We start from the raw sequence: 26,249 nt of genomic DNA, 5'->3' as shown, positions 1-26,249 counted from the left end.
GGGGGGGGGGGGGGAGACTGCTGAGGCGACAACAGAGGCGACGGCAGCCGCTGCGGCGGGTGAGGACCCTGGCGTGAAGGGCGGGGGGTCTAACACCGACCATGCGTGCGGCGGATCTGCCCGTGGTGAGATCGGCGCGATTCTTCTCGACGACAGGGAGCCTTTCGCGGAGATCGGGAAGTCGTCGTGTGAGACCCAAGTGAGTCTTTCTGGAGTTCCTTCTCTCACCGATGGCTGTTCTGCAGGTGTGCACCGTCGTTGGGAGGTTCGGTTCTCACTTTCTAACGATGAAGCCAGGGTAGATCAATTCGGTTCGCTGGTTATTCATCAATCGTCAGGGTGGGCGACTATTAGAGATGCGGAGGGAGATATTCTTGCAGGTTGTTATCTTATAGCCGATGAACTGAGGATCGGGCTAGAGACTGAGATGGATGGATTTCAAGTTTTTTTGTTAAAACCTTCTTTCTTGGGGAGCTCTTGTGAGAAGATACATGATGCTTTGGTTCCTTCTCGTTTTGGTGGGAGATTCTGGGTTCTTGCAGATCAGGAGGATGACTCGGACGTCGAGGTTGAGGCTCCTTCGGCTTCGTGTTCTTCGGTTCCATCCCCGGTATCTCCAGCTTCGCCATTGGGGGTGTCGGTGGAGTGCAAGCTGCAACGAGACATCCCATTACCAAGGAAGAAGAAGGGGGCTCCCCGGCCGAAACCTTGGATCGGGCCTCTTCCTAAGGTGAGTAGGCATCCCATTTCTTTTTCTGACTTCTTCAAACCTGGTTGCTGGCCTGAGGAAGATTTGAACCAGCGCCAGCTCAAACCACTGCCTTCGGTTCATACTCCATCAGGTACGGCGTTGATGGCGCAGTCCAGGCGCGGTATGCGGGACAGTTTCCTGGCTGCCGCTATATTTGCGGATGGGCCAGCTATTTCTACATCGGTGCGCGTTGGCCCGCAGGCTGGGTATTTGGCCCAGTCTGGGGTAAGTCGGCCCGATGATGGGCTGCTTGTACGCCAGAAGGACTCTGGCCTGGGCGCTCTGTCCGTACGTAAGATCGCTAGGGTTGGATTCCCACGACAGAAGTCTGGTCGAGCGCCGTTCGTTCCTGCCTTTCGATCGCTCGGCATGGCTGGGAGAGGAGCGCCCTTGCCGCGATCTTTGTCGGCCCAGAGCACGCCGTCGGCTAGGAGCCAGGGAACGTGCAGAGCTCACGGCCAGGGTCCCGCATCCCTGCACAGACTGTTGCCAAGTCGGCTGCGTCTCCTGCGGCGGTGGGGGTGCAGGCCGCAACACCTTCTGGAGTGACGGGAGGGCAGGCTGGGGATGAGATCAACCGCATGCAGCCCCGTGGTCGTTGGGGAGACGATGGAGTTAACGCATATGGCGTTGGTCAGCATCGCGGATCTTCGTCGCATGGTGGAGGTCGTGGTTACGCATGGCAGTCTAATGCTGGCCATGGTCAGGGTTTCTCGGGCCCCACAGGGAACTTTGTGCCGGGGCCGGCTGGTCCTAAGAGAGGTGGATATCGGCAGCGGTGGGGAGGCCGTGGAGGTGGCAGGAGAGCTCCGCCTCAGGTGGATTCTGCTGCTGCAGACAAGGTCGAGCATGCGCAACCCCAACCCGAGGCGCCTTCAATCTCTCTCCCTCCGTCGCTAGGGACTGTGGAGGCTGGTGTTGCTGTGGACAGAGGTAATATCGCTCCCAGGATGGAGGGAGGAGACCGACCAACTAAGTGGGCGCGAAAGAAGGAAAATATGACGTGCTATCGGTGTGGTGAGAACGGGCATTTTGTGTTCGAATGTTCGGCTGTTCTTTGCGAGTTATGTCTCAAGCCCGTGCATGGATCTTCTTCGTGTCCTCTTATGACGGGTCCGATGCCCGTTATGGCTATTTATGAGATTTGTTCTGAGGAGCTTGTGTTTTTTGAGTCCCCAGCTGTGTCCACAACGTTGCATGTGCCAGATGTGGCTCTTATTGGTAAGGTCACTGTTGCCAGTGGTAAGATGACAGTGGACCAGGTGGTGCAACAGCTTCGAGATCTTGTGTCATCAACTTTTCGTTGGGAGTCTATTGCGATTTTGGAGACTGTTTTCAAGGTGGCGTTTCCTTCCAAAGATGATCTTGCTCGTTTACTCAAGTTTGGCATGTGCAGAGTGCCTAGCACGAGTTGTATCCTGGAGTTTGATGTGTGGAAGGGTGATGAGCCTCAGGGGGTTCCTCTTGATCAGGTTTGGGTCCGCTTTTATGGAGCTCCGTCTAAGGCAGTCAACGATTTCTTCGTGGCTTGGAGTTTTGGTCCCCTGATTGGTAAAACGGAGCAAGTGGACATAGCGTACACGCGTGCTAACGGAGCGGTACGGGTGTTTGTTAGTGTTCTTGATAATGGACTGATCCCGGAGGAAGTACTCTAGATTTTTGAGGGTAAGAGATTTACCCTTCGTCTTGAGATCGAGAGTCCACCGACGGCTGCTCAGGTCACGGTGGATCCTGACGTCGATATGCCAGACAAGGATGGCGAGTCGGGTGCTAAAGATGCGGACAAAGGAAAGCCTTCACCTCATTCAGGTGCTGCTCCTGGGTCGGCTGCTGTGGAACCGAAGTCTGGAGAGGGCGCGTCGGCCTCTGGTGGCGTCGTAGGTACCCCAGGGACACAGCTGCGCTTCGGCTCCTTCCAGCGAGAAGCGGTGTCGGTCAGGCTTGATGCCTATGCTCAGGCAGGAGGAAGCTAGGACAACGTTGTCTGTGCAGAGCATGGGGATTGTCGAGGGGGACTCTGTGGCCCCTAATCAGAGTCTTCTGGCTGAGATGCTTGCCGATGACTCTCCTGTGGCTCCGGTGACGGAGATGATTGATAATGGGGGAGGTAACTTGGAGGTGTGTTGATTTTCCAAGGATGTTGTCATTCAGTTTGGCGGTATTCCAGATCCTGTGGCTCTGGATAGGAGGGTCAGCGAGCAGATTCAGGGGCAGCCTGATGCAGATGACCTGCAGGTGGGTCGTGCGACGCGTGTTGCAAAATTGAGGGATGCGGAATCGTCAACAGGTATGTCTGTTAATTTAGAGCATTCTATTCTGCAATTTTCCCCTCTAGAGATTATTGATAAAGCCACGACTATTGGGGTATCACTCGGTAATTCAAACGCTGAAGTTGCAAAATCTATTAATGATCTACTTGATCTAGAGGTAGATAGGGCTCTGGATAATGTTAGGAACTTGGCGGCGGTTAAGCCGATGACTGATGCGGAGATTAGTGACCTTGGGGGGCTGAATTCTCTATGTGAGAATCTGCTTCCCATAGATGAGCTTAAGGTGGGTCAGGATTCGTTTCTTGATGATAGTTCAGTTGCTGAGCGTGCTTGTCAAACCGAGTCATGTACTCCTGGTTATACGGACCAGGGACATGGGGAGAAAATGAAATGGACATGGAAAAGAAAAGTTTATCCGGTGTCGGCTGTCCGTAGGAGTGCCCGGTTTAAGACTGCTAAGAAATTCTATGATGAAAGATGAGAGGAATTTTTTGGAATAGCAGAGGTCTACGTGACTTGGCTAAAACAAGATTCCTTGCTGACGCCACGGTGGAGCATCAGCTGGACTTTATTGCCGTTTTGGAGACAGGGAGAGATAAATTCTCATCTCAGTTTCTGAGTTCTCTTTCCGCAGGGATTGATTTTGATTGGCATTGTCTACCTCCAAGAGGAAGATCCGAGGGGATCTTACTTGGTGTCAGATGTGACACACTTCAGGTTAGGGAAGTAGTGTTTGGCGATTTTGCGGTCAAATTTAAAATCACATCCAAAATGGATGGTTTCAGGTGGGCTCTTGTAGCGGTTTACGGGGCTGCTCAACCTGAACTTAAATATGAATTCTTGGCGGATTTAGTTCGAATATGCGATAAGAAATTGCCATTATTGATAGGTGGTGATTTCAATATTATTCGATGGGCGTATGAAAAGAACAATGACAATTTTGATGGTAGATGGCCATTTTGTTCAATACTATTATTGAGAGCCTTGAATTGCGGGAGATAGAACTCTCAGGCAGGAATTTCACATGGGCAAATTCCTTACCTAATCAAACTTTTGAAAAGTTGGATAGAGTTCTTACTAGTGTTGATTGAGAACAGAAATTCCCTTTGGTTACAGTGCGTGCACTTCAACGGGCGATCTCCGATCATACTCCCCTTCTGTTGGATACAGGGGATGCATCACATATGGGTAATCGAGACAGTTTCTCTTTCGAATCCAACTGGTTTTTAAGGGGGGGCTTTATGGAGATGATTGCCAGGGAATGGAATAGGACTTCGGGTGGAGCATCTAATCTAGAACGATGGCAAAATAAAATTAGACACCTGAGACAATACCTTCGCGGTTGGGCTAAGCATGTCTCGGGGACATATAAAGATGAGCGGGAAAGACTCATTAAATTTATAGATGAGCTTGATCAAAAGGCTGAATGCTGTTTGCTGGATGAAAATGATCGTCATCTCAGATTTGAGGCCGAACAAAGGCTTCCTACTCTTCTTAGAGAGGAGGAAATGAAGTGGGCGAATAGAGCCAAAGTTAGAGCAATCATCCTTGGGGATAATAACACTAAGTTCTTTCACTTAGTAGCCAATGGCAAACACAGGAAGAAGAGGATAGTGCAGCTTGAACAGGATGAGGGTACAATAGTAGGTCATGAGAACTTAAAATTGTACATCTCAAACTATTATAAACAGCTTTTTGGTGCTCATCATGATAGTTTTGTGACTATGGACGAGCACCTGGTAGCAGATATTTCTCAAGTCGGTGAGGCTGATAATGAGTCTTTATCTGCTCCTTTCTCGGAGAAAGAGGTGCTTGATGCGATAGGTGGTTTGAAGAGTGGCAAGGCCCCTGGTCCTGATGGGTTTCCGGCGGAGTTTTACAAAAACTGCTGGCATATCATCAAGGCGGATCTTATGACAATGTTTGATGATCTGTACGCTGGTAACCTACAGCTCTTCCATCTGAATTTTGGTACTATAACGTTGATACCAAAGAAGGAAGGGCGACCCGTATTGAGCAGTTTCGCCAGATATGTTTGCTTAATGTTAGTTTCAAAATATTCACAAAGGTTGGAACGGATAGACTAACTAAGATGGCACATTCAGTGGTGCAATCTTCGCAAACCGCATTTATGCCTGGGCGTAATATACTTGAAGGGGTAGTAGTTCTTCATGAGACTCTGCACGAAGTCCACTCAAAGAAACTTAATGGAGTGATCTTTAAAGTGGATTTCGAAAAGGCCTATGATAAAGTGAAATGGTCCTTTTTGCAACAAACCTTGCGGATGAAGGGGTTCGATGAGTTATGGCGAAAGCACATAGATTCTTTTACTACAAGAGGGAGTGTCGGGATCAAGGTCAATGATGACATTGGTCACTTCTTCCAGACACTTAAGGGGCTAAGACAAGGGGATCCAATGTCTCCTATTCTTTTCAATATTGTTGCGGATATGTTGGCTCTTTTGATTAAGAGAGCTAACGAAAAGGACCTTGTAGGTAGATTAGTACCTCATTTGGTGGATGGGGGTGTATCTATTCTACAATATGCTGATGATACGATACTCTTCATGGAGCATGATCTAGTCAAAGCTAAAAATCTTAAGCTCATCCTTTACCTTTTTGAACAGTTATCTGGGCTGAAGATTAACTTCAATAAAAGTGAGTTGTTTTGTTTTGGTGAAGCCAAAAACCAACAACATATTTATAATCAGCTGTTTGGGTGTGTGGCTGGGGACTTACCTCTTACGTACTTAGGAATTCCCATTCATCATCGTAAACTTACAAATGTTGAGTGGAAATGCATTGAGGAACGGTTTGAAAAGAAACTTAGTAGTTGGAAAGGTAAGCTTCTTTCTTACGGAGGTAGGTTAATGCTGGTCAATTAAGTATTAACAAGTATGCCTATGTTCCTTTTATCTTTTTTTGAGGTACCTGTGGGGGCACGAAAAAGATTGGATTTCTACCGATAACGTTTCTTCTGGCAAAGTGATGAGGTTACAACTAAGTATAGGCTGGCTAAATGGGATATTATTTGCCGCCCTAAAGATCAAGGAGGTTTAGGAATTGAAAATTTGGAGACCAAAAATAGATGCCTTCTCAGCAAGTGGCTGTTTCGTTTATCGATGGAATCCGAAGGAATGTGGGTACAAATTCTGACGAATAAGTACCTTCACTCCAAAACTTTATCTCAGGTTACGGCTAGACCATTAGACTCGCCGTTCTGGAAGGGTCTGATGCGGGTAAAGAACTCATTCTTCCACATATCGAGGTTTATCATTGGTAATGGGGAATTGACTAGATTCTGGGAAGATTCCTGGCTAGGAGATTCGCCTTTAGCTCTTCAATACCCGCGATTGTACCATATTGCCCAATGTCGACAAGTGTCCGTTGTGGCAGTATTTCACGAGATACCCCTTAATATTCAATTCCGTAGATCTTTAGTTGGTGATAGATGGGTTTCCTGGTTGCATCTGGTTAGAAGGTTAATGGAGGTTAACCTCTCTGATAGGATTGATCGAATTTCTTGGAGATTAACATCGAACGGGTTGTTTACGGTTAAATCCATGTATTCTGATCTCATTGATTCCGTACCTATTCCAAAAACCCTACATATTTGGAAGGTCAGAGTGCCTCTTAGAATTAAAGTTTTCTTGTGGTTTGTTCACAAGGGAGTTATTTTAACTAAGGATAATCTGGCCAAACGGAATTGAAAAGGTAGCCCCAGATGTAGCTTTTGTCCAAGGATAGAGAGTATTCAACACCTCTTTCTCGATTGTCCTATGGCTAAACTTGTTTGGCGCTCAATTCATATTACTTTTAACATCCCTCCTCCTGTTAACTTGAACTCGTTATTTGGAACGTGGTTACAGGGAATCGATGTTCAATTGGCCAAATCTATTCGTGTCGGAGCATGTGCTCTTCTATGGGCTTTATGGAATAGCAGAAATGATTTGGTTTTTAACAGACTTCGTGATATCCACTTTCTGCAGGTTATCTTCAGAACTACCGCACTGATCCGTACATGGTCGTTACTAACTCCTGTGGCAGTCAGGGAGCCTATGGTTACTGGGTGTGTCCGTTGGAAGATGGTAGCACAGGGTATCTTCAACCGGTTTGGATGGCGGCATATTAATAGAATAGGTGTTTAGACATATACATCCTTTAGCCACTTCAGGCCTCGGCGCGCTGATCGCCATGTATCTTTTTATTTAAACTTTTTTCCTTTCGTCAGTTTTGTACTTTGTGAAGACTCTGTTTGCTTAATATATGGCTGTATGCATCTCCCGATGCAGAGGCCGGGGCGAGGCCTCCTTTTCTAAAAAAAATATAAAAGTTTCCCTTTTTTTTCTTCTTTTAGTAGAACAGAAGTAAGATAGCATACTCAACTTGTATCCGCCCTTCATTTATACAGGTATCCCATCATACAGTGATCCCTTGAACTCTTAGTGTATATGCCATGCTGTTATAGCTTTCTTTTAGATGAAAGGAAATTCACAAATATCTAGATTTGGCAAAGACAGGATAAACGTGAGCCAATACAAATGAAATTAGCTGTTCATGATCATCCCCATGTACAAATCATAATAACTGTTACAGACAGGCAGAGTGCCAAACAAACTACAAAGGATAGATAACAAGCTGACAGAACATGGATAGCCAGAAATTAACATATCGAAACTAAAAAAAAAAAGTCAGCCCGGTGCATGTAGCTCCCGCTCGCGTAGGGTCCGGAGAAGGGTCGGGGACTTGAACCCAGGTCACAAGGCAGCAACTTTACCACTGCGCCAAGACTCACCTTCAACATATCGAAACTAAATGTGGAGTAAATAGTACAAAGCCAATTAATTAAGCATGAGTGTGTAACGCCACTTCAGGGGGATGACCTGGATGTTTCAGCAAAATGCCTTGCATTAGCTGTAACGACTTCTTCATTTTGTCTTATTTTAACATAGCTATCCCTTATCCTGTGAATCGCAGCAGCAGCATCTTTGATGCACATTCTCTTTGTCGGTGCATGCTTGCTGCATGATAGCGCAACCTTCATGACAGAGAATATAGCATTGCTGCCATGTTCCATTGTGTTGCTTCCATCCCGCAACCTATCAGCACTGGCTTCTTCAATGGCCAGTAGGACTGGATCAACAATCTGCATTAGCATCCCTGGAAATGCATTCTCGGCAGATTTCTGCAGGGTCAACCCGTCTCTGAACATGTCATGAGTAGGCGCCATGCCTGTAAACAACTCGAGGATGACAGTTCCGAGGCTGTATACATCTCCACATGAAGAAACTTGGCCACCTTCGCCATATTCTGCATGGACAAGAATTAGTGATTTTGCATGCAAAATAAATGTTGTTCTGTATGTAGTATTAGAGAAAAGTTGAATTACCAGGAGCGACGTATCCAATTGTTCCTCTTATTCCAGTTGATCTCTTTGAATTGATCGGTTGCTCCTCTGTTGGTTCAGAAAGGATCTTTGCAAGGCCGAAGTCCCCAACGTGAGCAACTAAATCCTCATTGAGAAGAATGTTGTTTGGCTTCAAGTCACAATGGATTATCGGTGGTTCACAGTTGTTGTGTTGGAAGTTGTAATCTATACGGTGTTTTATAAACCGTATAGAGATAATCTTGACTTAGAGATAAGTTGGTTTAAATCATGTGTGCCGAAGGGATATGACTTGGAGATCAATCCTTAGGCATAACTACCCTGTATATCTTGTGCTATATATTAACACGCAATCCGTCCCTGCTAGTCATACGGTTAATCTAGCTTTTTCACATGGTATTCAGAGCCACCTCTTCCTATCACATCTAACATGTCGAGCTCCTCCTTCGCCGTCGCAATGGCCACACCCTCCCTCGCATCCCTTGGCCACACCATCTCTGAAAAATTAACCCGCGAAAACTTCTTGGTGTGGCGCACGCAAGTTCTCCCGCACATCAAAGCTGTTGGCATGATGGGCTACCTGGACGACTCTGTTGGGGAACGTCGCAAGGGAAACAAAAATTTTCCTACGCGCACGAAGACCTATCATGGTGATGTCCATCTACGAGAGGGGATGAGTGATCTACGTACCCTTGTAGATCGTACAGCAGAAGCGCTAGTGAACGCGGTTGATGTAGTGGAACGTCCTCACGTCCCTCGATCCGCCCCGCGAACAATCCCGCGATCAGTCCCACGATCTAGTACCGAACGGACGGCACCTCCGCGTTCAGCACACGTACAGCTCGACGATGATCTCGGCCTTCTTGATCCAGCAAGAGAGACGGAGAGGTAGAAGAGTTCTCCGGCAGCGTGACGGCGCTCCGGAGGTTGGTGATGATCTTGTCTCAGCAGGGCTCCGCCCGAGCTCCGCAGAAACGCGATCTAGAGGAAAAACTATGGAGGTATGTGGTCGGACAGCCGTGAGAAAAGTCGTCTCAAATCAGCCCTAAAACCTCCGTATATATAGGTGGGAGGGAGGGGAGGAGGCAGCCTCAAAACCTAAAGGTTTGGCCGAAATTGGAGGTGGAGGAGTCCTACTCCAATCCTACTTGGAGTAGGATTCCACCTTCCCACTTGGAAACTCTTTCCACCTTGTGTTTTTTCCTTCTCAAACCTTATGGGCCTTAGTGGGAACTTATTCCAGCCCACTAGGGGCTGGTTTATCTCTTCCCATAGCCCATGAGACCCCTTGGGGCGTGACACCCCTCCCGATGGTCCCCGGCACCCCTCCCGGCACTCCCGGTACACTACCGATGAGCCCGAAACTTTTCCGGTAATGCACGAAAACCTTCCGGTAACCAAATGAGGTCATCCTATATATCAATCTTCGTTTCCGGACCATTCCGGAAACCCTCGTGACGTCCGTGATCTCATCCGGGACTCCGAACAACATTCGGTAACCAACCATATAACTCAAATACGCATAAAACAACGTCGAACCTTAAGTGTGCAGACCCTGCGGGTTCGAGAACTATGTAGACATGACCCGAGAGACTCCTCGGTCAATATCCAATAGCGGGACCTGGATGCCCATATTGGATCCTACATATTCTACGAAGATCTTATCGTTTGAACCTCAGTGCCAAGGATTCATATAATCCCGTATGTCATTCCCTTTGTCCTTCGGTATGTTACTTGCCCGAGATTCGATCGTCAGTATCCGTATACCTATTTCAATCTCGTTTACTGGCAAGTCTCTTTACTCGTTCCGTAATACAAGATCCCGCAACTTACACTAAGTTACATTGCTTGCAAGGCTTGTGTGTGATGTTGTATTACCGAGTGGGCCCCGAGATACCTCTCCGTTCACACGGAGTGACAAATCCCAGTCTTGATCCATACTAACTCAACTAACACCTTCGGAGATACCTGTAGAGCATCTTTATAGTCACCCAGTTACGTTGCGACGTTTGATACACACAAAGCATTCCTCCGGTGTCAGTGAGTTATATGATCTCATGGTCATAGGAATAAATACTTGACACGCAGAAAACAGTAGCAACAAAATGACACGATCAACATGCTACGTCTATTAGTTTGGGTCTAGTCCATCACATGATTCTCCTAATGATGTGATCCCGTTATCAAGTGACAACACTTGCCTATGGCCAGGAAACCTTGACCATCTTTGATTAACGAGCTAGTCAACTAGAGGCTTACTAGGGACAGTGTTTTGTCTATGTATCCACACAAGTATTGTGTTTCCAATCAATACAATTATAGCATGGATAATAAACGATTATCATGAACTAAGAAATATAATAATAACTAATTTATTATTGCCTCTAGGGCATATTTCCAACAGTCTCCCACTTGCACTAGAGTCAATAATCTAGTTCACATCACCATGTGATTCCAACGAATCCAACACCCATATAGTTATGGGGTCTGATCATGTCTTGCTTGTGAGAGAGGTTTTAGTCAACGGTTCTGAAACTTTCAGATCCGTGCGTTCTTTACAAATCTTTATGTTATCTTATAGATGCTGCTACTACGTGCTATTCGGAAATGCTCCAAATATCCACTCTACTATATGAATCCGTTTCACTACTCATAGTTATTCAGATTAGTGTCAAAGCTTGCATCGACGTTACCCTTTACGACGAACTCTTTAACCACCTCCATAATCGAGAAAAATTCCTTAGTCCATTTGTTACTAAGGATAAATTTTGACCGCTGCTAGTGATTCAATCATGGATCACTCTCTGTACCCTCAACAGACTTTGAGTCAAGGCACACATTAGGTGCGGTACACAGCATGGCATACTTTAGATTCTACGGCTAAGGCATAGAAGACGACCTTCGTCTATTCTCTTTATTCTGCCGTGGTCGGGTTTTGAGTCTTACTCAAATTCACACCTCACAACGCAACCAAGAACTCCTTCTTTGCTGATCTATTTTGAACTCTTTCAAAAACTTGTCAAGGCATGCATCTTGTTGAAACTTCCATTAAGCGTTTTCGATCTATCTCCATAGATCTTTGATGCTCAATGTTCAAGTAGCGTAATCCAGGTACTCCTTTGAAAACTTCTTTCAAACAATCTTGTCTGCTTTACAGAAATTCTACATTACTTCTGATCCACAATATGTCAACCACATATACCTATCAGAAATTCTATAGTGCTCCCACTCACTTCTTTGGAAATACAAGTTTCTCATAAACCTTGTACACACCCAAAATCTTTGATCATCTCATCAAAGTGCTTATTCCAACTCCGAGATGCTTGCACCAGTCCATTGAAGGATCACTGGAGCTTGCATACTTGCTAGTATCTTTAGGATCGACAAAACCTTCTGGTTGTATCACATACAATGTTTGCTCAAGGAAACCGTCGAGGAAACAATGTTTTGACATCCTATGTGCAATATTTCATAAATAATGCAGCAACTACTAACATAATTCTAACAGACCTTTAGCATCGCTACGAGTGAGAAAGACTCATCATAGTCAACTGTTTGATCTTGTCGAAAACATCTTTGCGACAAGTCGAGCTTTTCTTAATAGTGACTTATCACCATCATCGTCTGTCTTCTTTTAAAGATCCATTTTACCCAATAGTCCCATGACCATCAAGTAGTTCTACCAAAGTCTACACTTTGGTTTCACACATGGATCCTCTCTCGGATTTCATGGCTTCCAGCCATTTGTCGGAATCTGGGCCCACCATCGCTTTCTCCATAACTCGTAGGTTCACTGTTGCTCAACAACATGACCTCCAAGACAGGGTTACCGTACTACTCTGCAGCAGTACGCGACCTTGTCGACCTACGAGGTTTGTAGTAACTTGATTCGAAGCTCAATGATCACCATCATCAGCTTCCACTTCAATTGGTGTAGGCGCCACAGGAACAACTTCCTACGCCCTGCTACACACTGGTTGAAGTGATGGTTCAATAACCTCATCAAGTTCTACTACCCTCCCACTCAATTCTTTCGAGATAAACCTTTTCTTGAGAAAGGATCCTTTTCTAGAAACAAACACTTTGCTTTCGGATCTGAGATAGGAGATGTACCCAACTGTTTTGGATATCCTATGAAGATGCATTTATCCGCTTTGGGTTCGAGCTTATCAGACTAAAACCTTTTTCACATAAGTTTCGAAGCCCCAAACTTTCAAGAAACGACAGTTTAGATTTCTCTAAACCTCAGTCTATACTGTGTCATCTCAACGGAAATACGCGGTGCCCTATTTAAAGTGAATGTGGTTGTCTCTAATGCATAACCCATAAACGATAGTGGTAATTCGATAAGATACATCACATCATGCACCATACTAAATAGTGCGTGGTATGACGTTCAGACACATCATCACACCATGATGTTCGAGGTGGCATGAACTGTGAAACAATTTCCACATTGTCTTAACTGTGTACCAAAAACTCGTAACTCAGATATTCATTTCTATGATCATATCGTAGACAGTTCATCCTCTTGTTACGACGAACTTCACTCTGAAACAGAATTGAACTTTTCAATATTTCAGACTTGTGATTCATTAAGTAAATACTCCTGTATCTACTCAAGTCGTCAGTGAAGTAAGAACATAATGATATCCACTGCGTGCCTCAGCACTCACTGGACTGCATACATCAAAATGTATCACTTCCAACAAGTTACTATCTTGTTTCATCTCAATGAAAACAAGGCCTTGCTCATGTGGTATGATTTGCATGTCACTAGTGATTCGAAATCAGGTGAGTAAAGATCCATCAGCATGGAGCCTCTTCATGCAATTCATACTAACATGACTCAAGCGGCAGTGCCACAAGTAAGTGGTACTATCATCATTTAACTCGTATCTTTTGGCACCAATGTGTAACACTACAATCGAGATTCAATAAACCATTGAAGGTGATTATTCAAGCAAATAGAGTAACCATTATTCTCTTTGAATGAATAATCGTATTGCAATAAACATGATCCAATCATGTTCATGCCTAACGCAAGCACCAAATAACAATTATTTAGGTTCAACACCAATCCCGATGGTAGAGGGAGCGTGCGACGTTTGATCATATCAACCTTGGAAACACTTCCAACACGTATCGTCACCTTGCCTTTAGCTAGTCTCCGTTTATGTCGTAGCTTTCATTTCGCGTTACTAATCACTTAGCAACCGAACCGGTATCCAATACCCTCATGCTACTAGGAGAACTAGTAAAGTACACATCAACATTATGTATATCAAATATACTTCTTTCGACTTTTGCTAGCCTTCTTATCTACCAAGTATCTAGAGTTGCTCCGCCTCAGTGACTGTTCCCCTTATTACAGAAGCACTTAGTCTCGGGTTTGGGTTTAATCTTGGGTCTCTTCATTAGCGCAGCAACTGTTTTGCCGTTTCACGAAGTATCCCTTCTAGCCCTTGCCTTTCTTGAAACTTAGTGGTTTTCCAAACCATCAACTATTGATGCTCCTTCTTGATTTCTACTTTCGCAGTGTCAAACGTCGCGAATCGCTCAAGGATCATTGTATCTATCCTTGATATGTCATAGTTCATCATGAAGCTCTCAAAGCTTGGTGGCAGTGACTTTTGGAGAACCATCACTATCTCATCTGGAAGATTAGCTCCCACTTGATTCAAGTGATTGTCGTACTCAGACAATCTGAGCACATGCTCAACGATTGAGCTTTTCTCCTTTACTTTGTGGTCAAAGAATCTTGTTGGAGGTCTAGTACCTCTTAACAAGGGCACAAGCATGAAATCACAATTGCATCTCTTCGGAACATCACTTATGTTCCGTGACGTTTTACAACGTTTTCGGCGCCTTGCTTCTAAGCCATCAAGTATCTTGCACTGAACTATCGTGTAGTCATCAGTAATGTGTATGTCGGATGTTCATAGCATCCACAGACGACGCTCGAGGTGCAGCACACCGAGTGGTGCATTAAGGACATAAGCCTTCTGCGTAGCAACGAGGACAATCCTTGGTTTTACAGACTCAGTCTGCAAAGGTTGCTACTATCAATTTTCAACTAAATTTTCTCTAGGAACATATAAAAACAGTAGAGCTATAGCGCAAGTTACATCGTAATTCGCAAAGACCATTAGACTATGTTCATGACAATTAGTTCAATTAATCATATTACTTAAGAACTCCCACTCAAAAAGTACATCTCTCTAGTCATTTGAGTGGTACATGATCCAAATCCGCTATCTCAAGTCCGATCATCACGTGAGTCGAGAATAGTTTCAGTGGTAAGCATCCCTATGCTAATCATATCAACTATACGATTCATGCTCGACCTTTCGGTCTCATGTGTTCCGAGGCCATGTCTGCACATGCTAGGCTCGTCAAGCTTAACCCGAGTGTTCCGCGTGTGCAACTGTTTTGCACCCGTTGTATGTGAACGTTGAGTCTATCACACCCGATCATCACGTGGTGTCTCGAAACGAAGAACTGTCGCAACGGTGCACAGTCGGGGAGAACACAATTTCGTCTTGAAATTTTAGTGAGAGATCACCTCATAATGCTACCGTCGTTCTAAGCAAAATAAGGTGCATAAAAGGATTAACATCACATGCAATTCATAAGTGACATGATATGGCCATCATCACGTGCTTCTTGATCTCCATCACCAAAGCACCGGCACGATCTTCTTGTCACCGGCGCCACACCATGATCATCCATCAACGTGTTGCCATCGTGGTTGTCGTGCTACTTATGCTATCACTACTAAAGCTACAGCCTAGCAAAATAGTAAACGCATCTGCAAGCACATATGTTAGTATAAAGACAACCCTATGGCTCCTGCCGGTTGCCGTACCATCGACGTGCAAGTCGATATTTCTATTACAACATGATCATCTCATACATCCAATATATCACATCACATCGTTGGCCACATCATATCACAATCATATCCTGAAAAACAAGTTAGACGTCCTCTAATTTTGTTGTTGCATGTTTTACGTGGTGACCAAGGGTATCTAGTAGGATCGCATCTTACTTACGCAAACACCACAACGGAGATATATGAGTTGCTATTTAACCTCATCCAAGGACCTCCTCGGTCAAATCCGATTCAACTAAAGTTGGAGAAACCGACACTTGCCAGTCATCTTTGAGCAAAGGGGGTTACTCGTAACGATGAAACCAGTCTCTCGTAAGCGTACGAGTAATGTCGGTCCAAGCCGCTTCAATCCAACAATACCGCGGAATCAAGAAAAGACTAAGGAGGGCAGCAAAACACACATCACCGCCCACAAAACCTTTTGTGTTCTACTCGAGAAGACATCTACGCATGAACCTAGCTCATGATGCCACTGTTGGGGAACGTCGCAAGGGAAACAAAAATTTTCCTACGCGCACGAAGACCTATCATGGTGATGTCCATCTACGAGAGGGGATGAGTGATCTACGTACCCTTGTAGATCGTACAGCAGAAGCGCTAGTGAACGCGGTTGATGTAGTGGAACGTCCTCACGTCCCTCGATCCGCCCCGCGAACAATCCCGCGATCAGTCCCACGATCTAGTACCGAACGGACGGCACCTCCGCGTTCAGCACACGTACAGCTCGACGATGATCTCGGCCTTCTTGATCCAGCAAGAGAGACGGAGAGGTAGAAGAGTTCTCCGGCAGCGTGACGGCGCTCCGGAGGTTGGTGATGATCTTGTCTCAGCAGGGCTCCGCCCGAGCTCCGCAGAAACGCGATCTAGAGGAAAAACTATGGAGGTATGTGGTCGGACAGCCGTGAGAAAAGTCGTCTCAAATCAGCCCTAAAACCTCCGTATATATAGGTGGGAGGGAGGGGAGGAGGCAGCCTCAAAACCTAAAGGTTTGGCCGAAATTGGAGGTGGAGGAGTCCTACTCCAATCCTACTTGGAGTAGGATTCCACCTTCCCACTTGGAAACTCTTTCCACCTTGTGTTTTTTCCTTCTCAAACCTTATGGGCCTTAGTGGGAACTTATTCCAGCCCACTAGGGGCTGGTTTATCTCTTCCCATAGCCCATGAGACCCCTTGGGGCGTGACACCCCTCCCGATGGTCCCCGGCACCCCTCCCGGCACTCCCGGTACACTACCGATGAGCCCGAAACTTTTCCGGTAATGCACGAAAACCTTCCGGTAACCAAATGAGGTCATCCTATATATCAATCTTCATTTCCGGACCATTCCGGAAACCCTCGTGACGTCCGTGATCTCATCCGGGACTCCGAACAACATTCGGTAACCAACCATATAACTCAAATACGCATAAAACAACGTCGAACCTTAAGTGTGCAGACCCTGCGGGTTCGAGAACTATGTAGACATGACCCGAGAGACTCCTCGGTCAATATCCAATAGCGGGACCTGGATGCCCATATTGGATCCTACATATTCTACGAAGATCTTATCGTTTGAACCTCAGTGCCAAGGATTCATATAATCCCGTATGTCATTCCCTTTGTCCTTCGGTATGTTACTTGCCCGAGATTCGATCGTCAGTATCCGTATACCTATTTCAATCTCGTTTACTGGCAAGTCTCTTTACTCGTTCCGTAATACAAGATCCCGCAACTTACACTAAGTTACATTGCTTGCAAGGCTTGTGTGTGATGTTGTATTACCGAGTGGGCCCCGAGATACCTCTCCGTTCACACGGAGTGACAAATCCCAGTCTTGATCCATACTAACTCAACTAACACCTTCGGAGATACCTGTAGAGCATCTTTATAGTCACCCAGTTACGTTGCGACGTTTGATACACACAAAGCATTCCTCCGGTGTCAGTGAGTTATATGATCTCATGGTCATAGGAATAAATACTTGACACGCAGAAAACAGTAGCAACAAAATGACACGATCAACATGCTACGTCTATTAGTTTGGGTCTAGTCCATCACATGATTCTCCTAATGATGTGATCCCGTTATCAAGTGACAACACTTGCCTATGGCCAGGAAACCTTGACCATCTTTGATTAACGAGCTAGTCAACTAGAGGCTTACTAGGGACAGTGTTTTGTCTATGTATCCACACAAGTATTGTGTTTCCAATCAATACAATTATAGCATGGATAATAAACGATTATCATGAACTAAGAAATATAATAATAACTAATTTATTATTGCCTCTAGGGCATATTCCCAACAGACTCGGTCCAGGAACCGCCGGCTGTTCTCATCATGGAGAAGGAGGTCTCTGAGAAGAAGGAGGCGACGGAGTCTCCAAATCCTGCCCATGCGATATGGGTAACGCAGGATCAGCAGGTTCTTACCTTCCTGATCTCCTCGCTGTCTCGCGAGGTTTTGCTTCAGGTCAGCTCCTTTACCACGTCCGCTGGCATCTGGAAAGCCTTGCTGCAGAGCTTTGCCTCACAGTCTAGGGCTAGGGTGATCCAGCTTCGCTCGGCCATCGAGCACACTCGCAAGGGAGATCTGACGGCCGCCGCATACTACACCAAGATGGTGAGCATCGCCGACGAGCTAGCTGCCGCCGGCAAGCCTCTGGACGAGGATGATGTGGTGTCCCACATCCTGCAAGGCCTCCTCCACGAGCCCGACCACAATGGCTTTGTGTCGGCGATCTCCACACGCACTGCAACCGATCAACCGATCGGACTTGGTGAGCTTTTCTCGCTGCTACTCGCCGCTGAATCCCGCATAGCAGCACAGCATGCTTCGTTCCCATCCAACCACTCTGCCAATCACGCCTCCCGCGGTGGTGGCCGCGGCAACTCCAACCGTCCTCGTGGAAATAACGGTGGCGGCGGTCCCCGGGGCTACAACAACAACTACATCGGGGGATGCTACCACGACAACTCCGCCAACAACGCCAGCCCAGGCGGGGCGCCACGGCAAGGAGGCGGCGGCCGTGGTGATCGTGTCCAGGAGAAGTGCCAAACCTGCAAGGAGATGGGGCACGGTGCGTGGCGCTGCAAGCAGCGCTTTGATCGCAGCTTCAACAACAATGTTCGCAATCCCGCTGGTAGTGGTGGTGGAGGAAACCGATCTGCCAATGCTGTGCACTCCTATGGGGTGGACACAAATTAGTACCTCGACACGGGTGCAACAGATCATGTGACAGGCGAGCTTGAAAAACTTGCTGTCCGCGATCGCTACACCGGCACCGAGCAAATTCACACGGCAAGTGGTCAAGGTATGGATATAGCACATATTGGTCATTCCACTCTTAGCACTCCCCATGGATCTCTCCAACTTAAAAATATTCTTCATGCTCCAAAGTCTGATCAGAGTCTCCTATCTGGGTATAAGCTTATCAAAGACAATTATGCTTTTCTTGAGATTTACCCTGAGATTTTCTTTGTTAAGGATCGAGCCAACCGGAGAACAATCTTCCAAGGCAAGAGTAATGGCGGCTTGTTTCCTGTTTTGGGTCGCCAGGATGTCCCTCCAAAGCATCAAGCACTAGGCGTCACGACACCATCTACATCTCGGTGGCATAGGCGTCTAGGGCATCCCTCTTTAGCAATAGTCCAAAGAATTCTTCGAGATTTTAAACTTCCTGTTTCAAATAAAAGGGATCATCACTCTGTTTGTGATGCTTGTCAGATGGCAAAAAGCCATCAACTTCCCTACCCTCGATCCACTAGTGAATCAAAGTTTCCCTTAGAACTTGTGTTTTCAGATGTATGGGGTCCTGGCCCTCTCTCGGTTGGTAGACAAAAATATTATGTGAGCTTTATAGATGATTTCAGCAAATTCTCTTGGATCTATTTACTCAAAAATAAGTCTGATGTTTTTGAGAAGTTTCACCTCTTTCAACAGCTTGTTGAACGCCTTTTTAATCGCAAGATCTTGTCCATGCAAACTGATTGGGGAGGTGAGTATCAAAAACTTAACTCCTTTTTTGAGCGCATTGGTATTTCCCACCATGTCTCCTGCCCTCATGCTCACCAACAGAACGGATCTGCTGAGCGGAAACATCGCCATATTGTCGAGGTTGGCTTGTCCCTCCTCGCCCATGCCTCTATGCCCTTAAAATTTTGGGATGAAGCTTTTATCACCGCGGTTTATCTTATCAATCGTGTCCCTAGTCGAGTCATTCACCACCAAACTCCACTAGAACGCTTGTTTGATATTAAACCCAATTATGATTTTCTCCGCATTTTTGGTTGTGCGGTATGGCCAAACCTTCGGCCCATCAACAAGCATAAGCTCGAGTTTCGCTCTAAACAGTGCGTCTTCATAGGATATAGCAATCTCTACAAAGGGTACAAGTGCCTTGATGTCACCTCTGGCCGTGTTTATATCTCTCGCGATGTAGTCTTTGATGAACACGTCTTCCCTTTTGCCACCTTACACCCAAATGTCGGCGCCCAACTCCACAAGGAGCTAGTTCTTCTTCCACCCAACCTTTTTCCTATGATCGGTCCTTTCCAAGGGGGAGTCACAGAGTCTGATCATATGTATGTATCTACTAACCTTGGTGCAAGTGTGCAGGAAAATTCTGGCGAAGAAATTACAGAAAATGAGCGTGATTTCATGCAGCAACCAGGTTCCCACGGCGCAGAAAATCTGGGTGCAGATCCCGGTGCTGATTCTGGTACAGAATCAGCCTCGGAGTCACGCGCTGCCACGCCTCCAGGTGGATCCTCCCCGGGATCAGCGCCCCTGCCAGGTTGGGTGGGCGAACCGCGTGCGGGCCACGCGCCAGGCGGATCCTCCCCGGGATCGACGCCAGTGCCAGGGCGGTCGGGCGAACCGCCTGCAGGCCACGCGCCAGGAAGATCCTCCCCCGGATCAACGCGCTCGTCAGGACGGTTGGGCGAACCGTCTTCGAGCCATGCGCCAGCACATGCCAGCCACGCACCAGCACCTGCCGGGTCGGTCGGGTCCTCGGTTGACGACTCCTCTACGCCAACATCGCCCGTCACTGGTCGCCCCCATGCACCCACTACGGGGACTCCACGTGGCAGCCCCTCCTTTGATCTGCATGGCGCATCGTCTACCGACGGTGCAACCGCCGTTTCTCCCGTGCATCCACCTCCTCTCCAACAGGCACTGTTTCGACCATCGTCGTCGCCACCTGATCAGCTTCAAACCAGGTCTCGTAGTGGCATTTATAAACCTAAACTTTATAAAGATGGTTGTGTACGCTGGGGTTCTTTTTGTTCTACAGGAGAACCACAAACCTTGGATGAGGCTCTCAGTGAGTCCAACTGGAAATCTGCTATGGATGAGGAGTACTCTGCTCTCATGGAGAACAACATGTGGCGACTTGTTCCTCCTCTCAAGGGAAGAAATGTCATCGGCTGCAAATGGGTCTATAAAGTTAAAAGGAAGTCTGATGGCACCATTGATAGGTACAAGGCTCGGTTGGTTGCAAAAGGTTTTTAAGCAAAGGTACGGGCTTGACTATGAGGATACTTTCAGTCCTGTAGTAAAAGCTGCCACTATTCACACTATTCTTTCAGTAGCAGTATCTAGAGAATGGTGCATACGACAATTAGATGTGAAGAACGCATTTCTGCATGGTGTTCTGGAAGAGGAAGTGTTTATGAGGCAACCTCCTGGATATGAGAATTCACAATTCCCACATCATGTTTGCCGACTTGACAAAGCTTTGTATGGTCTCAAACAAGCACCAAGAGCTTGGTACTATAGGCTGTCCTCCAAATTACAGTCTTTGGGTTTTATGCCCTCCAAGGGTGATATTTCCTTATTCTTTTATCATAGGAAAGGAGTCACTATTTATATGCTCATTTATGTTGATGATATAATTATCACCAGTTCATGCTCTCAAGCTGTTGAAGCCCTTCTCAAGGACTTGCATATGGATTTTGCTCTCAAAGATCTTGGTGATCTACACTACTTCCTTGGCATTGAGGTAAAACATGTGACAAATGGCATTGTGTTATCACAAGAAAAATATGTGGAGGATATTCTTCAGAGAGCAGGCATGAAGAATTGTAAGCCATCTCCTACTCCTTTGTCAACTTCTGAAAAACTGTCTCTTTATTCTAGGAAGGTCCTTGTGCCAGAAGATGCTACAAAATACAGAAGTATTGTAGGAGCCCTACAGTACTTAACATTGACTAGGCCAGACATTTCATACTCAGTGAATAAAGTTTGCCAGTTCTTACATGCTCCAACCAGCGTACACTTTGCAGCTGTTAAAAGAATACTTAGGTATCTTCAAGCAACCAAAGGCCATGGGCTTAAGCTTGGTAAGTCAGACTCGATGCTAGTCAGTGCCTTCTCTGATGCAGATTGGACAGGATGCCCTGATGACAGGAGGTCAACAGGGGGATTTGCAGTTTTCATGGGCAGCAACTTAGTCTCCTGGAGTGCTCGCAAGCAAGCTACTGTGTCTAGATCAAGCATAGAAGCTGAGTATAAATCACTAGCCAATGCTACTACTGAAATAATATGGGTGCAGAATATGTTGACAGAATTGGGTGTCTCACATCCAACATCAACATCTCTTTGGTGTGACAATCTTGGTGCTACGTACCTCTCTGCTAATCCAATCTTCCATGCCAGAACTAAGCATATAGAGATTGACTATCACTTTGTTCGAGAAAGGGTAGTCAGCAAGCAGTTGAACATTCGGTTTGTATCCACTGGAGATCAAGTGGCGGATGGCTTCACAAAACCATTGACATCACAACAGCTAGCCTCTTTTAGACACAGTCTTAACTTAGATAGTTTCGATTGAGGGGGAGTGTTGGAAGTTGTAATCTATACGGTGTTGTATAAACCGTATAGAGATAATTTGACTTAGAGATAAGTTAGTTTAAATCATGTGTACCGAAGGGATATGACTTGGAGATCAATCCTTAGGCATAACTACCTTGTATATCTTGTGCTATATATTAACACGCAATCCGTCCCTGCTAGGCATACGGTTAATCTAGCTTTTCCACACAAATAATCTAGTGCATCGACAATATCAACTGCAATGTTTAGTCTCTGCATCATTGTCAAGCCTTGGAGTTGATTGGATACATGTACATCCATGTGTAACCACCTATCTAGGCTCCCGTTAGGCATGAACTCGAAAACAATGGCTTTGAAGTCGTCTTGGTTCGAGTCCGAGCTTGAACAACAAGTTATGAGACTAATCAAGTTGCGATGGCGGATCTTACTGAGTGCCTCACACTCAGCTACAAAGCTTTTGGAAGATCCAGACTGTTGAAGATCAAAAACCTTTACAGCTACTGTGGTCATCATATTTTTGACCAGCAAACAACACTTGTACACCGATCCATACCTTCCTCTGCCAATCAAATTTTGTACTGCAAAGCCACTTGTTCCTCGGATCAATTCAGCATAAGTAACTCTGGGATAACTGTCATCCATCAACTGGAATCCTCCTGTGGTTGTAGACCGAGCTTTTGATTTCTTTCTCACTGTGAAGAAGACAAGCATCAAACTCAAACCGATAATTGTGCCAGCAATTGCGGTAACTAGGGTGATAGTCAAATGGCGTTTGCTCAAGCCATGTCCCACTGATTCTGGCTGGCAGGGGGGCAAATGTAACTCTGATATACCAGCACAAAGCCCCAAATTCATACCAAACGAAAACCCAGATGCATTACTGAACACTCCCCGTGATGGAACTTTGCCATCCAGACGGTTGAAGGACAGGTCTAACTGGTACAATGATGCCATGTTTTCCAAGCTTTCTGGGATATGACTAGACAAGTTGTTGTATGCTAAGTACAACTTTTCAAGGCCACTCATTAGCCCTAAATCTTTTGGAATCACACCTGAAAGTGTGTTCTTGGTAATATTTAGCACCATCAGACCTCGCATTTTGCTGATAGATGACGGAATGCTACTATCAAAGGAATTATCGTCCAACCGGAGTTCTGTCAAGCTTTGGCAATTGCTGAGTGCACCAGGTAGGGGCCCTGACAAGTTGTTATGTGATAAGTATAGGCGTGCAAGCTTTGTCATGGCACCTATTTCAGGTGGAAGAGGACCAAGAAAGAAATTGCTCGACAAATCCAGGGTATCTGACAGGGATGATATGTTAAAGATGTCTTTAGGCAATGGGCCTGTGAACTTATTGTTTGAAAAGGTTGCTGCAGTTATCTATGGTAGTCTCCCGAGGCTTGCTGGAAGAGGCCCCTCAAACGTGTTGTTATCTGTGTGCAGAATTAGTAGTTGTGTCAAGTTTCCAAGGGAGGATGGCATGAACCCTGTCAGTAGGTTATTTGTCAAGTCCAGGTATTGTAGTGAATTTAGCCTTCCAATGGTGTCAGGCAAGGCACCATTAAATTGGTTAGTAGCTAGCTCCAATCGATTTAACCCGACAAGATTGCCTATACCAAATGGTATCTTTCCAGAAATTTTATTGCCTCCAACATATAGCACTTCGAGTTGTGCTGATAGGTTGGCAACTGAGCTAGGCAGAACGCCACATAACTGGTTGATTTCGATGTTAAGACCAATGAGACGTGTGCAATTTGTCAACAACATCATGAATTCCCAGTCATGCACAGTAGTTGCCATGAACTGATTTGTTCCGAGACCGAGGTAGGTTGGACAGAGCATTCCAATCTCTGGAGGCAATTTTCCGGTGAAGTTGTTCAAGGAGACATCTAGTGTATATATCTCAGTCAAATTGGCAAGAGAAGCTGGAAGGTTTCCTGTAAAGTGGTTAGCACCAAGGAGTAGGGCCAGGAGATTTGGGAGGTGATCCCCAATGTCTGGGGACAGTTTACCGCTCAAATTATTTAGTGCCATGCCCAAGCCTATTAGAGAGGAAAGGTTGAAGAGAGCAGTAGGGATGGTGCCTGAGAGGTGATTGTCTGACAGGCCCATCGAGACAAGCCTGCCAAGCCTGCCAAGCCTGCCAAGGCCGTCAGGGATGGCACCCTCAAGTTGGTTTCTTGTGAAATAGATTCATCGCACTTCTGAGAGATTGGTAAGTGATGATGGGATGATTCCAGTGAAGTTGTTTGCTTGCATGTCTATGGTCTTGAGACTTGACAAGTCTCCGAGCCAAACAGGAATTTCTCCAGTCAAACGGTTTGAACCAATATTCATTATTTGAAGGCTGGTGCAATTCTTCAATTCAGCGTTTACATCACCATGAAGTGAGTTGTTGGCCAAACCAAGATATCGTAGGTGAGATAGACGACCAATTGTTGAAGGTATTTCACCTTGCAAGTTGTTCCATCTGAGATCTAGAATTCTCAAGAAGGAGAGGTTCCCAATGGAAGGTGAGATCGTGCCACCAAGGCCCTCTGAAGAGAGGTTAACCACTCTGACCCTGTGCTTGTGCTTAAGGCTGCAACCTACGCCTGGCCACCAACAGTAGTGAGTCGTTGTGTTCCATGAAGCTAGGACACCATGCTGGTTGCTTAGGCTTGCCTTCAATGCCAGCAAGGAATCCACATCAGTCGTATTGTCAAATGCTCCCACTGATGCCACTTGGAGTACATATAGCAAGAGAAGCAATGGACAAACACGGAACATTGATGGCACTGGGAATTAGAGAAACAGTGTAAGCTTTGAATAATTCCATATGATACACTCAAAACTACTCCCTCTGTATCTAAATAATTGTAGTTGGAAAGAACTAGGTACAGAGGGAGTAGTGAACATATTCTGATAAATTTTGTGGCTAACCTTCCTCTTCTGCAATTGTTTAATTCATTTTTAAATCAATTATTTTTTTCTCTACCTTTCCGGTTATTATTTTATAAATGAGGAGATTGCACATACCGTCAAGTCTAAGATTAAGTAGTAACAAAAAGAAAGAACATCTATCAGATTATGTTGAGAAAAACTGAAAAAGAGCTGAGCAGAGCCCGGCCTTGACTCAAGCCGAGCACTCCCTCTAGTCATCGAGACTTGGAACCTGCACGCCATATTTCACATTAAGTGACTAATCAGAGAAATGATGTGTTTTTGCTACAACTTGTTCTTAGAGTTGTTGGTATCAATTAAAAATCCCTTGGACTTGTGATTTTGTGTTACCTCAAGCATAAATGCTGTGTATTTGTGCATGTTTCCCCTTTCCAAAAACCTCTTTTAGAATTATAGTTCATTTTTTGGTGTGTCCTTTCCATGGGATCTAAAATATTTGTTTGTTTTGATAGTTCAGCCTTGTACTTCAACAGGTTCTATTTCTTGTAAAAATACCTATCATAAGTTCTAACTTCTTTCTTTTGTTTGAACTATATATTACACTTGTGCATCCTTGGTAATTTGTTTTCCTGTTTACTAGATCTGTTTTGCTCCGGATTGGTGGTCGATGGCAACACGTGTTTTTTTGTAATAGCCATACACTAGAGTGTCCAAAATATAGGTATGTACAAAATACAAATACAAGATTGTAAAAGAGCTCTTCCTAAACAAATGCGAAAGCGCAACTTGAAAAAGTCCCTTCGCCTCATTCCTCCCCCGGCTCCCCTCCGCTGACGACCTCGATCGTTGGTGGTGAGGGGGTCGCCGGATCTACGCATGTGGATCGTGTAGCTTTAGGTTAGTCCGTAGTAGCTTTGGTTTTTTTTTCGGCTGTTCATCGTCTTCGCTTCGGAGACGGCGATGACGGCGTTGAATAAATAAGGTTCGGATCTGTCACCAACGAGGCAATCGGTCCTATGATTGGGGATAAATTTGTAAATCAGTCTGTTCAAGCAAGGATGGTGTGGCGACGGCATCATCCTTGTGATGGACCTATGTCCTCGGGCTCCATTGTTGCGATGGCATTTGCTCCAACACCGGTGTGGAGCTTGGGAGGTAGTTCAGGAGCGGATGCAAATTGTGGTCTGCATTGACGATATCTAGAAGACGGAACGTGTGCTGGGTTTTGGTTGATGGATGATAGGTATGGT

At 45.7% G+C, this 26,249-nt stretch overlaps 1 protein-coding gene and 1 pseudogene across 1 annotated transcript; one reads left to right on the top strand and one right to left on the bottom strand.

The window, feature by feature from the left end:
- Positions 1-10: 10 nt before the first annotated feature.
- On the top strand, positions 11-7,459 carry LOC123405851 (the record flags this gene model as incomplete). The annotated part of the gene is made up of 2 exons (XM_045099382.1): positions 11-199; positions 7,010-7,459. Coding segments are annotated over 2 exons (348 nt in total), but the record flags the coding sequence as incomplete, so codon positions are not given.
- Positions 7,460-7,890: 431 nt separating this feature from the next.
- On the bottom strand, positions 7,891-24,887 carry LOC123406234 (annotated as a pseudogene).
- Positions 24,888-26,249: the final 1,362 nt, after the last annotated feature.

This window comes from Hordeum vulgare, chromosome 6H, assembly GCF_904849725.1.
Source record: "Hordeum vulgare subsp. vulgare chromosome 6H, MorexV3_pseudomolecules_assembly, whole genome shotgun sequence".
Taxonomy (NCBI): domain Eukaryota; kingdom Viridiplantae; phylum Streptophyta; class Magnoliopsida; order Poales; family Poaceae; genus Hordeum; species Hordeum vulgare.
The sequence above is the reverse complement of the archived record's forward strand: the minus strand, read 5'-3'. Positions and strand labels throughout refer to the sequence as shown.